This window comes from Pleurodeles waltl, chromosome 12 (assembly GCF_031143425.1).
Source record: "Pleurodeles waltl isolate 20211129_DDA chromosome 12, aPleWal1.hap1.20221129, whole genome shotgun sequence".
In the NCBI taxonomy this organism is placed as follows: domain Eukaryota; kingdom Metazoa; phylum Chordata; class Amphibia; order Caudata; family Salamandridae; genus Pleurodeles; species Pleurodeles waltl.
In genome coordinates this window covers 691,855,682-691,869,400 of record NC_090451.1, presented here as the reverse complement: position 1 = coordinate 691,869,400, position 13,719 = coordinate 691,855,682, and the positions used below count along the sequence as shown (strand labels likewise).

Sequence of the window (13,719 nt, the reverse complement as noted above, 5' to 3'; positions counted from 1 at the left end):
GCAAAGAAGGTACAAAGAAGGGCACTCATGCTGGAAAGGTTGATTAAAAGCACTGAGAAACAAGAGATACTTTTAACTGGAGATTCTTCACCTTTTGAATTTCCCCTAGACTGGATCCACAACTCTTCCTGTCCTTCGGTCTGTATCCTGGGTTTTGCATTCAAACATTTTCTTTGTTTTATCAACTCCAAAATCCTTTTTGTTTAGCACAGTGTGCTAGAGAAATTCTCTCCGAAGACAACGGGATTCAAACCATGCTGTGAAGGCAGATATATGTTGGAGTTCTACACCAGGTCTGTCTGCCTTGTCTAGGGTCTCAGCATGACATTATGTCCTGCAACTAATTCTCCCTGAGGCACTGGATGACAGCGGTGAGTGGGAAGCAAAATTGTATGTCGCCAAACGCCATTAACTGGGCAGATTAAACTCAGAGTCAAGGGGGGAGATCCTGGTCTAAGCCACAGTCCATTCCATGTCTCTCCATTGGTAGGTAAAACAGAAATTCTAGGTACAAGACCTGCCGTAAGCACAGTCCAAGCAGTGCTCCCCTCAGTACCTTCACTTCTGTTCTGTGGAAAAGTTAGGCAATTGGTATTCAAAGGATCTGACTCTCCCTGTCAAATATATAGTCGACCTCCAGTCTGTTCCTCAGTCTGTTGTCCACGCTGCAGCAAGTGTAGACCTTCAAGGAGGCCATGCTGCAACTTTTCCTGACAATACTGATTTTCTCTGGACCACTTTCTGGCCCCATGGAACTGCAGGCACTCAGTCTGATTACTGCACTGACCCGGTTGGGCTTCTGTTCATCCCAAAGCAGGCACTGATCCATACCTTGATAACTGTGCAAAAGTCCATGATTGTCCTGTGTAGGAAGTTGGCTCTGTATATACTATTTCTGAGTAAGAAATAGTGTGCACAGAGTCCAAGGGTTCCCCTTAGAGGTAAGATAGTGGCAAAAGTAGATAATTCTAATGCTCTATTTTGTGGTAGTGTGGTCAAGCGGTAGGCTTATCAGGAGGGTAGTGTTAAGCATTTATTGTACACACACAGGCAATAAATGAGGAACACACACTCAGACTTACTCCAGGCCAATAGGTTTTTATATTGAAAAATATATTTTCTTAGTTTATTTTAAGAACCACAGGTTCAAGATTTATAAGTTATACTTTAAATGTAAGGTACTTTACTTAGATACTTTAGGAACTTTGATTAAAAGCAATATCATATACAGTCTTTGTAAAAATGCAATAAGCTATTTTCAAAGTGGACACAGTGCAAAAATTAACAGTTCCTGGGGGAGGTAAGTGAAGGTTAGGTTTGAAGGTAAGTAAAACACTTACAAGTCTCAAAGTTGGGGCATAGGTAGCCCACCGTTGGGGGTTCAAGGCAACCCCAAAGTTACCACACCAGAAGCTCAGGGCCGGTTAGGTGCAGAGGTCAAAGAGGTGCCCAAAACACATAGGCTTCAATGGAGAACAGGGGTGCCCCGGTTCAAGTCTGCCAGCAGGTAAGTACCCCCGTCTTCGGAGGGCAGACCAGGGGGTTTTTGCAGGGCACTGAGGAGGGGGGGGGGAAGAGAGAGAAACAAGTCCACATAGAAAGTACACCCTCAACGGCACGGGGGCGGCCGGGTGCAGTGTGCAAACAAGCATCAGGTTTTCCATAGAAAGCAATGGGAGACCAAGGCAAGGGGTCTCTTCAGCGATGCAGGCAGGCAAAAAGGGGGGGGGGGGTGGGGGGGGGGGTGTTCCTCGGGGTAGCCACCACCTGGGCAGCACTGGAGGTCGGATCCTTCAGGTCCTGGGGGCTGCGGATGCAGTGCCTTACCAGGTGTTGGGTCTTTGAAGCACGCAGTCGCGGTCAGGGGGAGCCTCGGGATTCCCTCTGCAGGCGTCGCTGTGGGGGTTCAGGGGGGTCAACTCTGGCTACTCACGGTCTTGCAGTCGCCGGGGAGTCCTCCCTGAAGTGATTGTTCTCCACAAGTCGAGCCGGGGGCGTCGGGAGCAGAGTGCCAAGTCTCACGCTTCCGGCGGAAAACGCGTGTTGTTTCAAAGTTGCTTCTTTGTTGCAAAGTTGCAGTCTTTGGTGAACAGAGCCGCTGTCCTCAGGAGTTCTTGGTCCTTCTAGATGCAGGGCAGTCCTCTGAGGCTTCAGAGGTCGATGGTCCCTGGGGAAAGCGTTGCTGGAACAGTGTCTTTAGAAGGGGGGAGACAGGCCAGTAGAGCTGGGGCCAAAGCAGTTGGTGTCTCCGTCTTCTCTGCAGGGTTTTTCAGCTTAGCAGTCCTCTTCTTCTTAGGTTGCAGGAATCTGAGTTACTAGGTTCTGGGGAGCCCCTAAATACTAAATTTAGGGGGGTGTTTAGGTCTGGGTGGTTAGTAGCCAATGGCTACTAGCCCTGAGGGTGGCTACACCCTCTTTGTGCCTCCTCCCAAGGGGAGGGGGGCACATTCCTATCCCTATTGGGGGAATCCTCCATCTGCAAGATGGAGGATTTCTAAAAGTTAGTCACTTCAGCTCAGGACACCTTAGGGGCTGTCCTGACTGGCCAGTGACGACTCCTTGTTTTTCTCATTATCTCCTCCGGCCTTGCCGCCAAAAGTGGGGCCGTGGCTGGAGGGGGCGGGCAACTCCACTAGCTGGAGTTCCCTGGGGTGCTGTAACAAAGGGGAGAGCCTTTGAGGCTCACCACCAGGTGTTACAGTTCCTGCAGGGGGAGGCGATAAGCATCTCCACCCAGTACAGGCTTTGTTACTAGCCACAGAGTGACAAAGGCACTCTCCCCATGAGGCCAGCAACATGTCTGGAGTGTGGCAGGCTGCTAAGACCAGTCAGCCTACACGGGTAGTCGGTTAAGGTTTAAGGGGTGCACCTCTAAGGTGCCCTTTGGGGTGTATGTTACAATAAAATGTACACTGGCATCAGTGTGCATTTATTGTCCTGAGAAGTCTGATACCAAACTTCCCAGTATTCAGTGTAGCCATTATGGTGCTGTGGAGTTCGTGCATGACAGACTCCCAGACCATATACTCTTATGGCTACCCTGCACTTACAATGTCTAAGGTTTTGCTTAGACACTATAGGGGCATAGTGCTCATGCACTTATGCCCTCACCTATGGTATAGTGCACCCTGCCTTAGGGCTGTAAGGCCTGCTAGAGGGGTGACTTATCTGTACCTGTAGGCAGTGTGAGGTTGGCATGGCACCCTGAGGGGAGTGCCATGTCAACTTAGTCTTTTTATCCTCACTAGCACACACAAGCTGACAAGCAGTGTGTCTGTGCTGAGTGAGGGGTCCTCAGGGTGGCATAAGATATGCTGCAGCCCTTAGAGACCTTCCCTGGAATTAGGGCCCTTGGGACCAGGAGTACCAGTTACAAGGGACTTACCTGGATGCCAGGGTGTGCCAATTGTGGAAACAAAAGTACAGGTTAGGGAAAGAACACTGGTGCTGGGGCCTGGTTAGCAGGCCCTCAGCACACTTTCAAATCAAAACTTAGCATCAGCAAAGGCAAAAAGTCAGGGGGTAACCAGGCCAAGGAGGAATTTCCTTACAGACCCACTGCTTAAACTCTGGGGAGATTCCTTAGATAAGGAGCTTAGGAAACCTAGGTTGGAGGAGGCCAAGCTGAGGCTGCAGCTGCAACAGCTAGCCCTAGATAAGGAGGCCTTAGCAGCGGAAAGGGAGAGACAGAATTTGGGGTAAGCTGCCCATGGTGGCAGCAATCTAGGCTTCAGGGACACCAGGGTCAGGGAGGACTACTATGATTCTAGGAACCTTAGCAAGATAGTCCCATCTTACAAGGTGGGAGATGATATTCATCAATGGTTCACTGCTTTGAGAGGGCCTGTCAAGTACAGAAGGTCCCCAAAAGACAGTGGGCAGCGATCTTGTGGCTCTCCTTTTCTGACAAAGGCAGAGACAAATTCCTCAGTGTCAGAGAAGAAGATTCAGATGATTATGCAGCACTCAAAAATGCACTTTTAGATGGTTTTGGCTTAAACACTGTAAAATACAGAATTAAGTTCAGGGAAACCAAAAAGGAGTCCTCCCAAGATTGGGTAGCATTTGTGGACTGTTTAGTTAAGGCTGTGGAAGGCTGGTTGCATGGGAGCAAAGTGAGTGACTGCCAGGGCTTATACAATTTGGTTCTAAGAGAGCACATTTTGACTAACTGTATTTCTGATCAGCTGCATTAGTACCTGGTGGACTCTAATCTGACGTCCCCCCATGAACTGGGAAAGAAGGCAGACAGGTGGGTCCGTACCATGGTGAGTAGAGAAACCCAAACAAGGAGTGACTACAAAAATAAGGAAGAAGGTAACCATCAGGGCAAAGGTGGGGGACCAAGATAAAACTTAAGTCTTCATCAGGCCCACAAAACTCTTCTGGGGAGTGGGACGAAATCCTCTTCCTCAACTTTTAAGAAACATTGGTGCTTGATTTGTAAGCAAAAATGCCATAGTGGAGGTGACAAGCACCTGTCCTAAGAATGGCACCGATCCTCCTACCACTACTAATACCACTTCTACCTCTAGTGCCCCTAGCAATAGTAGTGGTAACAGTAATAGTAGTAATCAGTCCAAAGTTGTAGTTTGGCTCTGTAGGAAAGCACCCTCTTTTTGGCATGGTCCCCACTTTTTGCCTGCTGTCAGTGTGTTTTGTGTGTGTTCAATGGGATCCTGCTAACCAGGATCCTGGTGACTGCTATCTCCCTCTAAATTTGTTTGCTTAGCACACACCACAATTGACATACTGGTGCCCCCAGATAAGTCCCTAGTATATTGTACTTTTAGTACCCAGGGCATAGGGACACCAGGGTTTCCCTATGGGCTGCAGCACGTATTGTGCCACCCATGGGAGCCCATGCAAAATGTGTCTGCAGGCCTGCCATTGCAACCTGCTTGAAAAAGTGCATGCACCTTTTCACTACAGGTCACTGTAGGTCACTCCTGTGGCAGGCCCCCTAGCCCAGAGGGCAGGTTGCAGGTACTTGTGTGAGGGCCCCCTTGCACGATCAGACGTGACCCTACGAGCTCCAGCCCAATTACACTGGACTTCGTAAGTGTCATCAAACATGTCAGAATCATGTCCACTACTGTTTCCAGTATTGGTTGTATGATTCCATGCACTCTGGAGGCTCCTTAAAGGACCCCCAACATTACTCCTACTAGTCTTCTGGGGTATTTCGGGCAGCCCACGCTGCTGCCACCCCTTACAGGTTTCTGCCCTTCTGCTGTTTGACCAGCTCAGGCAGAGGAAGGCAGAACAAAGGATTTCCTGTGGCATGAGGTTGTACCACCCTCTACCTTGGAAATAGGTGTTACATGACTTGGCGGGGATAGCCTCTCCAAGCTACTGGTATGCTTTGAAGGGCACATTTGGTGCCCTCTTTTCATAAATTGGTTTACTCCAGTCTAGGGAAACCCGCTCCCTGCTCTGCTGCAAAACTGGACAATGGAAAGGGGAGTGACCACTCACATGTCCATCACCACCCCAGAGGTGGTGCTCAGAGCTCCTCCAGGTGGCCACTTGATTCTCCCATCTTGAATCCAAGGTGAGCAGAGGCCCCTGGGAGCATCTGAGTGGCCAGGTCAGGTAGGTGACGTCAAAGCCCCCTGCTAGGTAACCAATCCCCCTTCCTGGGCTATTTAGGGTCTCTCTCTCGGATGGGTCCTCACATTTGACGTGCACGATTCCAACAGGACTCCTCTGCATTGTTTACTTAATCTTCTGGCCACCGGGACTACAACTGGATCCTCCAGGAGCCCACACTCTGCAACTCCAGGGACGTCTCCACTCTTCAACATTGTTTCTCCAGCTCCTTCCAGCAACTGCAACATTTCCCTAGCTGTGCATCCTCTTGAGGGTGATGATCCTGCACAAAAAGTAAGAGAATTTCCCTTGGAGTGGAGGAGTCCCTCCCCTGCATCAGCAGGCATTGACTGCAACGACGTCTGGCTGCGTGGATCCTCTCCTACGGAACGGGGTGGATCCTGCATCAGAGGTGGTGGTCTGGAGTGGTCCCCTTGGCTCTCTCTACCAGCTGTCCAACTTGGTAGATGGTAAGCCCTTGCATCTCCTTGCAGGACAGTACCCCTGTGCACCGCGACTCTTGCCGCTACCACAGCTTGATGGCTCTTCTTCCAAGGGATCTTCAGGCTCTGTGAAATCCCAGCCTCCATCACCTGTAAAGCAGTCTCCTGTGTTCTGTTCCACCAATGTGGGGCTTGTCTCCAGGTGTGCCAAGTGGGCCTCAGTGCGACTCGTGTGCCTGCTACCTGTGAGTTGCCTGTGGGGGGTGCATCCTCGTCTTCATATTCTGCTCACTGCTGAGGGTCACCTGGAAGTTCCTTTCTTGGGTTGAGTACCATTGGACCTTCCTGGTCCCCAGCAGCTTTCTCTCTTCATCTGCGACTTTTGCCTTTGCCAAGGCGTGTTGATGGTTTTTCAACACCACTGACTAATTGCAGCTCTTCTTCCGATGTGGGCCATTGCCTGCATCTCTTTTGGGGCTCTTCTGCTGCTCCAATGTTGCACAGCTGACTTCTTGTCTTCACCGTTGACCTGGTTCTGCATCTCCAGAAGGGTGGGTAGTAGCTTCTGCCCCAGTAGTACATTCCAACTTGAACTGGTTGTGGTCTCCTTCATTTGCAGGTCATCTTCTGTCAGGATTCACCTTTGGTTTCTTCAGGTCCCGCACAGTCCTTTCACACAAAGTTTACTTGTGGGTTTGGGGATAAACCAGGTACTTACCTCTTCTCTCTTGGATGCTGGGAGGCACCCTGGTACTTACTTTCAGGGTTGCTAGTTCCTCCAGCTCTCCTCTACAGATTCCAACTCTTACAGAATACTGCACTAAGTTTCAAAATTTGAAATAGAAAATTGCTACTTAGTTGTAAACTGCTTTGTCTTCTAAAAAAAAAAAACAATTGGCCTTGAGTTAGTCATTCAGTATATTCTTCCCCTATTGTCTGTGTACAAATGCTTTGCTCTACCCTCTGATAAGCCTAATTGCTTGACCACTCTGCCACATAAGAGCCTTAGTATTTACCTTCTTTAACCTTCTGGGGAATCCCTCCACTCTCATTTTGACATAGCATATACAGAGCCAGATTCCTACAGCAAGTAACTGGTTTGTTTTCTCTGTTGCATTTCACAAGTATCTAGTATCTCCTTATGGAGTAGTATAAAGAAGGCCTGGATTTGGTACTGTTATGAGCATTCCTTTACTGTGTTAAATCTTTCCTTTCCCCTTTGCCCATCAGATGCTCCTCGTTCTGCAGGCTGGAGAGAGCATGGAGGTTCACGGAAAAAGTTTGACTTTGAATTCCGGGATAAGGAAGATGAACGAGGGCAACGGAGGAATCGAGCTAACAGTGACAGCTTTGAAGATGACAAGGATGGTTTGCCTGAATGGTGCATGGATGATGAAGATGATGAAATGGGGACCTTTGACTCATCAGGGGCTTTTATGTCCCTAAAGGTACTTGACATGTATAGTTTTGGAATTAAATATTTTTGCTATAAAAAATGTTTATTTTGAGAGTGGCAACATGTGTTTTTAGTGGATATGATTATTACCACACACCGGTTTGTGTAAGAAGTTTGCTTTGCAGTGTCTCTGCAGGAAAGGAATAGATGAGCACAACATTCCGCTTGCCATATGTTAAGGGTGGGGGCCTGTTCCAGAAATACTGCTCCGTATAGAGGTGAAAAGAACCCATAACTCTAAAATTACGCAGTATGATCTTTCTGAATTCACTTGCTGTGCATTGTTCCACTATCTAGTAATTGGGTCTAGAATGGTTTCTCTGGTTTTTCATTCTTTGCAGGAGATTGTTTAAATAGATTATATACATTCATACTGCCACCCTAAGGGACCCCTCACCTAACACATGCACACTGCCATTGCAGATTGTGTGTGTTGGTGGGGAGAGAAAGGCAAAGTCGACTTGGCATCCCCCTCATGATGCCATGCACACAAAATACTCCCTATGGCATAGGTAAGTCACACCCCTAGCAGGCATTACAGCCCCCAGGCAGGGTGCACTATACCACAGGTGAGGGCATATCTGCATGAGCAACATGCCCCTACAGTGTCTGTCTATTCTTAGACATTGTAAGTACAGCATGGCCATATTAGGTATATGGTCTGGATGTTTGTCAAATTAACTCTACAGTTCCATAATGGCTACACTGAACACTGGGATGTTCGGTATCAAACTTTGCAGAATAAACCCACACTGATGCCAGTGCTGGATTTATTAAAAAATTAACACAGGGGGCATCCTAGAAGATGCCCCCTGTATTTTACCCATTCCTTCAGTTCAGGACTGACTGGTCTGTGTCAGCCTGACACTGAGGGACGAGTTTCAGAGCCTTGGTAGCTGAAAGAGTCGCAGTGCATACAGGTACTGTCCTGCATGGAGAAGCAAGGGCATACCATCTCCCAAGTTGGCCACCTGGTAAAGGACCAAAATGGCAGAATCAAGTGGGCACCTGGAGGAGCTCTAGGCACCACTTCTAGGGTGGTGATGGATAGGGGAGTGGTCACTCCTTTCCTTTGTCCAGTTTCACACCAGAGCAAGGACTGGGTGTTTTTGGACAGGTGCAAACTGGTTCATGCAAGAAGGGCACCGTTGTGCCCCTCAAAGCATACCAGTGGCTTGGGGGAGGCTACCCCTCCCAATCCATGTAACTACTATTTCCAAGGGCAAGGGTGTTACCGCCCTCTCACAGGATATCCTTTGTTCTGCCTGAGCTGGTCAAGCTGCAGGAGGGCAGAAACGTGTCTGAGGGGTTGCAGCAGCACAGGCTGCCCAGAAAACCCCACAAGGCTTTTAGGAGCAATGTTGGGGATCCTCCAAGGAGCCCCTAGAGTGCATGGAATCATATAACCAATACTGACAACAGTGTTGGGGTATGATTCCGACATGTTTGATACCAAACATGCACAGGTTCCGAATTACCAATGGCTTCCCAGCACTTACGAAGTCCAGTGTAATGGAGCTGAAGTTGGTAGGGGCATTTCTGCTTATGGGCTAGGAGGGTCTTCAAAAGGGGTGACTTACAGTAAACTGGTGCAGTGACCTGTAGTGAAAGGGTGCATGCACCTTTTCACGCAGGCTGCAATGGCAGGCCTACAGACACATTTTGATTGGGCCTCCATGGGTGGCACAATTTATGCTGCTGCCCATGGAGAACCCCCGGTGCCCCAGTGCCCTGGTACCCATGCACCATATAGTAGGGACTTGTATGGGGGCACCAGAATGCCGGTGGGGGGGGGCAGGGGAGCAACCAAATTTAGGAATACCAGGATCTCTGTGAACATAGTCAAAACACACTGACAGAAAGAGGTTACTTTCCTGCAATGTGCCAATAGCTGACATTTGTAAAGTGGCAACTTGGGCCTCCCACCACACTCCTTCAAAGCATTATTGCTTAGACTCCATGGTGAGGAGGGACATTTTTTTTTGCTCTTTCTGTGTGTGCATGACTGCTTGTGGATTCTATTAAAAAGGTGAGGAATTCACAGGTAGATGTATCCACCAGACCAACAAGTTGCGTTTTTTCTGGTGGATACAGTATCTACCCTTGGATTCCTCACTGATGCACCACTTCCCCGTTGCTTGTCTACGTGTGCAAAAACAAAAAAATTTATGTTGAATGTTGTAAGGAAATGCCTCCTTGGCATGGTTGCCCCCTGACTTTTTGCCTTTGCTGATGCTATGTTTACAATTGAAAGTGTGCTGAGGCCTGCTAACCAGGCCCCAGCACCAGTGTTCTTTCCCTAACCTGTACTTTTGTATCCACAATTGGCAGACCCTGGCATCCAGATAAGTCCCTTGTAACTGGTACTTCTAGTACCAAGGGCCCTGATGCCAAGGAAGGTCTCTAAGGGCTGCAGCAGGTCTTATGCCACCCTGGAGACCTCTCACTCAGCACAGACACACTGCTTTCCAGCTTGTGTGTGCTAGTGAGAACAAAACGAGTAAGTCGACATGGCACTCCCCTCAGGGTGCCCTGCCAGCCTCTCACTGCCTATGCAAGTATAGGTCAGTCACCCCTCTAGCAGGCCTTACAGCCCTAAGGCAGGGTGCACTATACCATAGGTGAGGGTACCAGTGCATGAGCATGGTACCCCTACAGTGTCTAAACAAAACCTTAGACATTGTAAGTGCAGGGTAGCCATAAGAGTATATGGTCTGGGAGTTTGTCAAACACGAACTCCACAGCACCATAATGGCTACACTGAAAACTGGGAAGTTTGGTATCAAACTTCTCAGCACAATAAATGCACTCTGATGCCAGTGTACATTTTATTGCAAAATACACCCCAGAGGGCACCTTAGAGGTGCCCCCTGAAACTTAACCGACTGTCTGTGTAGGCTGACTAGTTCCAGCAGCCTGCCACACTAGAGACATGTTGCTGGCCCCATGGGGAGAGTGCCTTTGTCACTCTGAGGCCAGTAACAAAGCCTGCACTGGGTGGAGATGCTAACACCTCCCCCAGGCAGGAGCTGTGACACCTGGCGGTGAGCCTCAAAGGCTCACCCCTTTGTCACAGCCCAGCAGGGCACTCCAGCTTAGTGGAGTTGCCCCCCGCCTCCGGCCACGGCCCCCACTTTTGGCGGCAAGGCTGGAGGGAACAAAGAAAGCAACAAGGAGGAGTCACTGGCCAGTCAGGACAGCCCCTAAGGTGTCCTGAGCTGAGGTGACTCTAACTTTTAGAAATCCTCCATCTTGCAGATGGAGGATTCCCCAATAGGGTTAGGATTGTGACCCCCTCCCCTTGGGAGGAGGCACAAAGAGGGTGTACCCACCCTCAGGGCTAGTAGCCATTGGCTACTAACCCCCCAGACCTAAACACGCCCTTAAATTTAGTATTTAAGGGCTACCCTGAACCCTAGAAAATCAGATTCCTGCAACAACAAGAAGAAGGACTGCCCAGCTGAAAACCCCTGCAGAGGAAGACCAGAAGACAACAACTGCCTTGGCTCCAGAAACTCACCGGCCTGTCTCCTGCCTTCCAAAGAACTCTGCTCCAGCGACGCCTTCCAAAGGGACCAGCGACCTCTGAATCCTCCGAGGACTGCCCTGCTTCGACGACGACAAGAAACTCCCGAGGACAGCGGACCTGCTCCAAAAAGACTGCAACTTTGTTTCAAGAAGCAGCTTTAAAGAACCCTGCAACTCCCCGCAAGAAGCGTGAGACTTGCAACACTGCACCCGGCGACCCCGACTCGGCTGGTGGAGAACCAACACCTCAGGGAGGACCCCCGGACTACTTTACGACTGTGAGTACCAAAACCTGTCCCCCCTGAGCCCCCACAGCGCCGCCTGCAGAGGGAATCCCGAGGCTTCCCCTGACCGCGACTCTCTGAAACCTAAGTCCCGACGCCTGGTAAAGACCCTGCACCCGCAGCCCCCAGGACCTGAAGGACCGGACTTTCACTGCAGAAGTGACCCCCAGGAGTCCCTCTCCCTTGCCCAAGTGGAGGTTTCCCCGAGGAAGCCCCCCCTTGCCTGCCTGCAGCGCTGAAGAGATCCCTTGATCTCCCATTGACTTCCATTGCGAACCCGACGCTTGTTCTAACACTGCACCCGGCCGCCCCCGCGCCGCTGAGGGTGAAATTTCTGTGTGGGCTTGTGTCCCCCCCCGGTGCCCTACAAAACCCCCCTGGTCTGCCCTCCGAAGACGCGGGTACTTACCTGCTGGCAGACTGAAACTGGGGCACCCCCTTCTCTCCATTGAAGCCTATGCGTTTTGGGCACCACTTTGAACTCTGCACCTGACCGGCCCTGAGCTGCTGGTGTGGTAACTTTGGGGTTGCTCTGAACCCCCAACGGTGGGCTACCTTGGACCAAGAACTGAACCCTGTAAGTGTCTTACTTACCTGGTAAAACTAACAAAAACTTACCTCCCCCAGGAACTGTGAAAATTGCACTGTGTCCACTTTTAAAAATAGCTATTTGTGAATAACTTGAAAAGTATACATGCAATTGAAATGATTCAAAGTTCCTAATGTACTTACCTGCAGTACCTTTCAAACAAGATATTACATGTTAAATTTGAACCTGTGGTTCTTAAAATAAACTAAGAAAAGATATTTTTCTATACAAAACCTATTGGCTGGATTTGTCTCTGAGTGTGTGTACCTCATTTATTGTCTATGTGTATGTACAACAAATGCTTAACACTACTCCTTGGATAAGCCTACTGCTCGACCACACTACCACAAAATAGAGCATTAGTATTATCTCTTTTTACCACTATTTTACCTCTTAGGGGAACCCTTGGACTCTGTGCATGCTATTCCTTACTTTGAAATAGCACATACAGAGCCAACTTCCTACAAATGTTTTTTCTAGTTCATGGACATAATTGTTTATAGATGTAATTTGCAGCATACTATTGGATTTGTGATGTTGGTTTCACCAGTTTGCCTCCAAGGCATAGAAAAAGTGGCTGGAAACTGACTTCAGCATGTTGATGAGGACTTCTTATGGCTCTGATGATTTCAGATGGCGTCCTCGTCAACGTGGATTGCTATGAAGAAATGTTACCATAGAATGTTGGGATATTTAAAATGTGAGGAATCTACAGGTAGATACTGTATCCCCCAGAAAAAGCATTACTGAAGGTAACTAATGTGTTCATTTGTAAAGCACACTGTCGCCAGAGAGGGTATCCTGGTGCTGAACAGTTGTGTGTGCCTACCCCTGCTAATGGTCCATTGGTTAATTGAAAAGCCAGATCTTAAGCTTCTTGTGGAATTCAACGAAAGGAGGAGGCTCTGTTATTGTGTTTAAAGTTGTGCATTCTTGCAATCATGTAATGCTTGTTTCCTACTGACTATTATATTATATTGTGTTGTGGAGTGAGGAGGTTTGTATATCTTATTGTCTCACTTCCAGCGTTATTTTGTATTCTGTCCACCCCCTTTGATAGGCCATTCAATAAATTAGATTTATGAAAAGTGTTGGAATCTCCTTAGTAAGTTAATATAGGAGAAACAAATAAACTTTCAAGCAATAACTAAGTCACCCTGGGCTTAGCTACTGTTGAAGGGCCCATGTCCTTATTGATGGTCTCTTTGTATAAACATAAAAAAACAGATCAATTCCTGGGAGACAGTTGCTAGTTAGTGCTATGTGGACATCGGTGGTGGGGATGCTCATAAAGGGGTAGTGTTCCCTTTGCCGCTATGCAGAAATGCATATAAATTGCCTTGGCTAATCCATAAGCCTGTTTTGCAAAAGGACATGCGCCAGTGCACCAGGTACCAGGACATGGGTGGGAATTAAATTAGAACTCAGTCAGTTACCACTGTTTAATTTTTTTTTTTCCGTGTGGTTTAGGTGCTGATCGACACTTTAGTTGGCTTGATTGAAGGGTTGTCTCAAATAGTTGGTGATGGAAGTATTTTGAGTTATGCCTGGTGGTTGAACTTAGGCTGGAGTCCAATTAACTACAGATTTTAAAAGGATCATGTAGTTTGTGGTTGCAGAAAGCGTGCATGGCAATGACTGGTTATAATATTCTTCCTTTCTAGAAGAATCCAAGGGATGCCATACCAGAGGAGCAGGAGCTGGACTTCCAAGGATTGGAGGACGAAGATGAGAGGCTGGATGGAAAGGAAGATGGAGAGGAAACCAGTGAAGGAAATGCTAAAGAAGTAGAAAATGGTAAGTACTAGCATGGAGATGTGTGTGTGT

General features: G+C 48.5%; 1 protein-coding gene across 1 annotated transcript in view; it reads left to right on the top strand.

The window, feature by feature from the left end:
• Window positions 1-13,719, top strand: part of GIGYF1 (GRB10 interacting GYF protein 1) — a 656,843-nt gene that overhangs the window by 222,030 nt on the left and 421,094 nt on the right. The window contains exons 11-12 of the mRNA XM_069215543.1: window positions 7,266-7,483; window positions 13,557-13,689. Of these exons, the coding sequence (XP_069071644.1) occupies window positions 7,266-7,483; window positions 13,557-13,689 (351 nt within the window). The remainder of the gene's footprint in view (window positions 1-7,265; window positions 7,484-13,556; window positions 13,690-13,719) is intronic.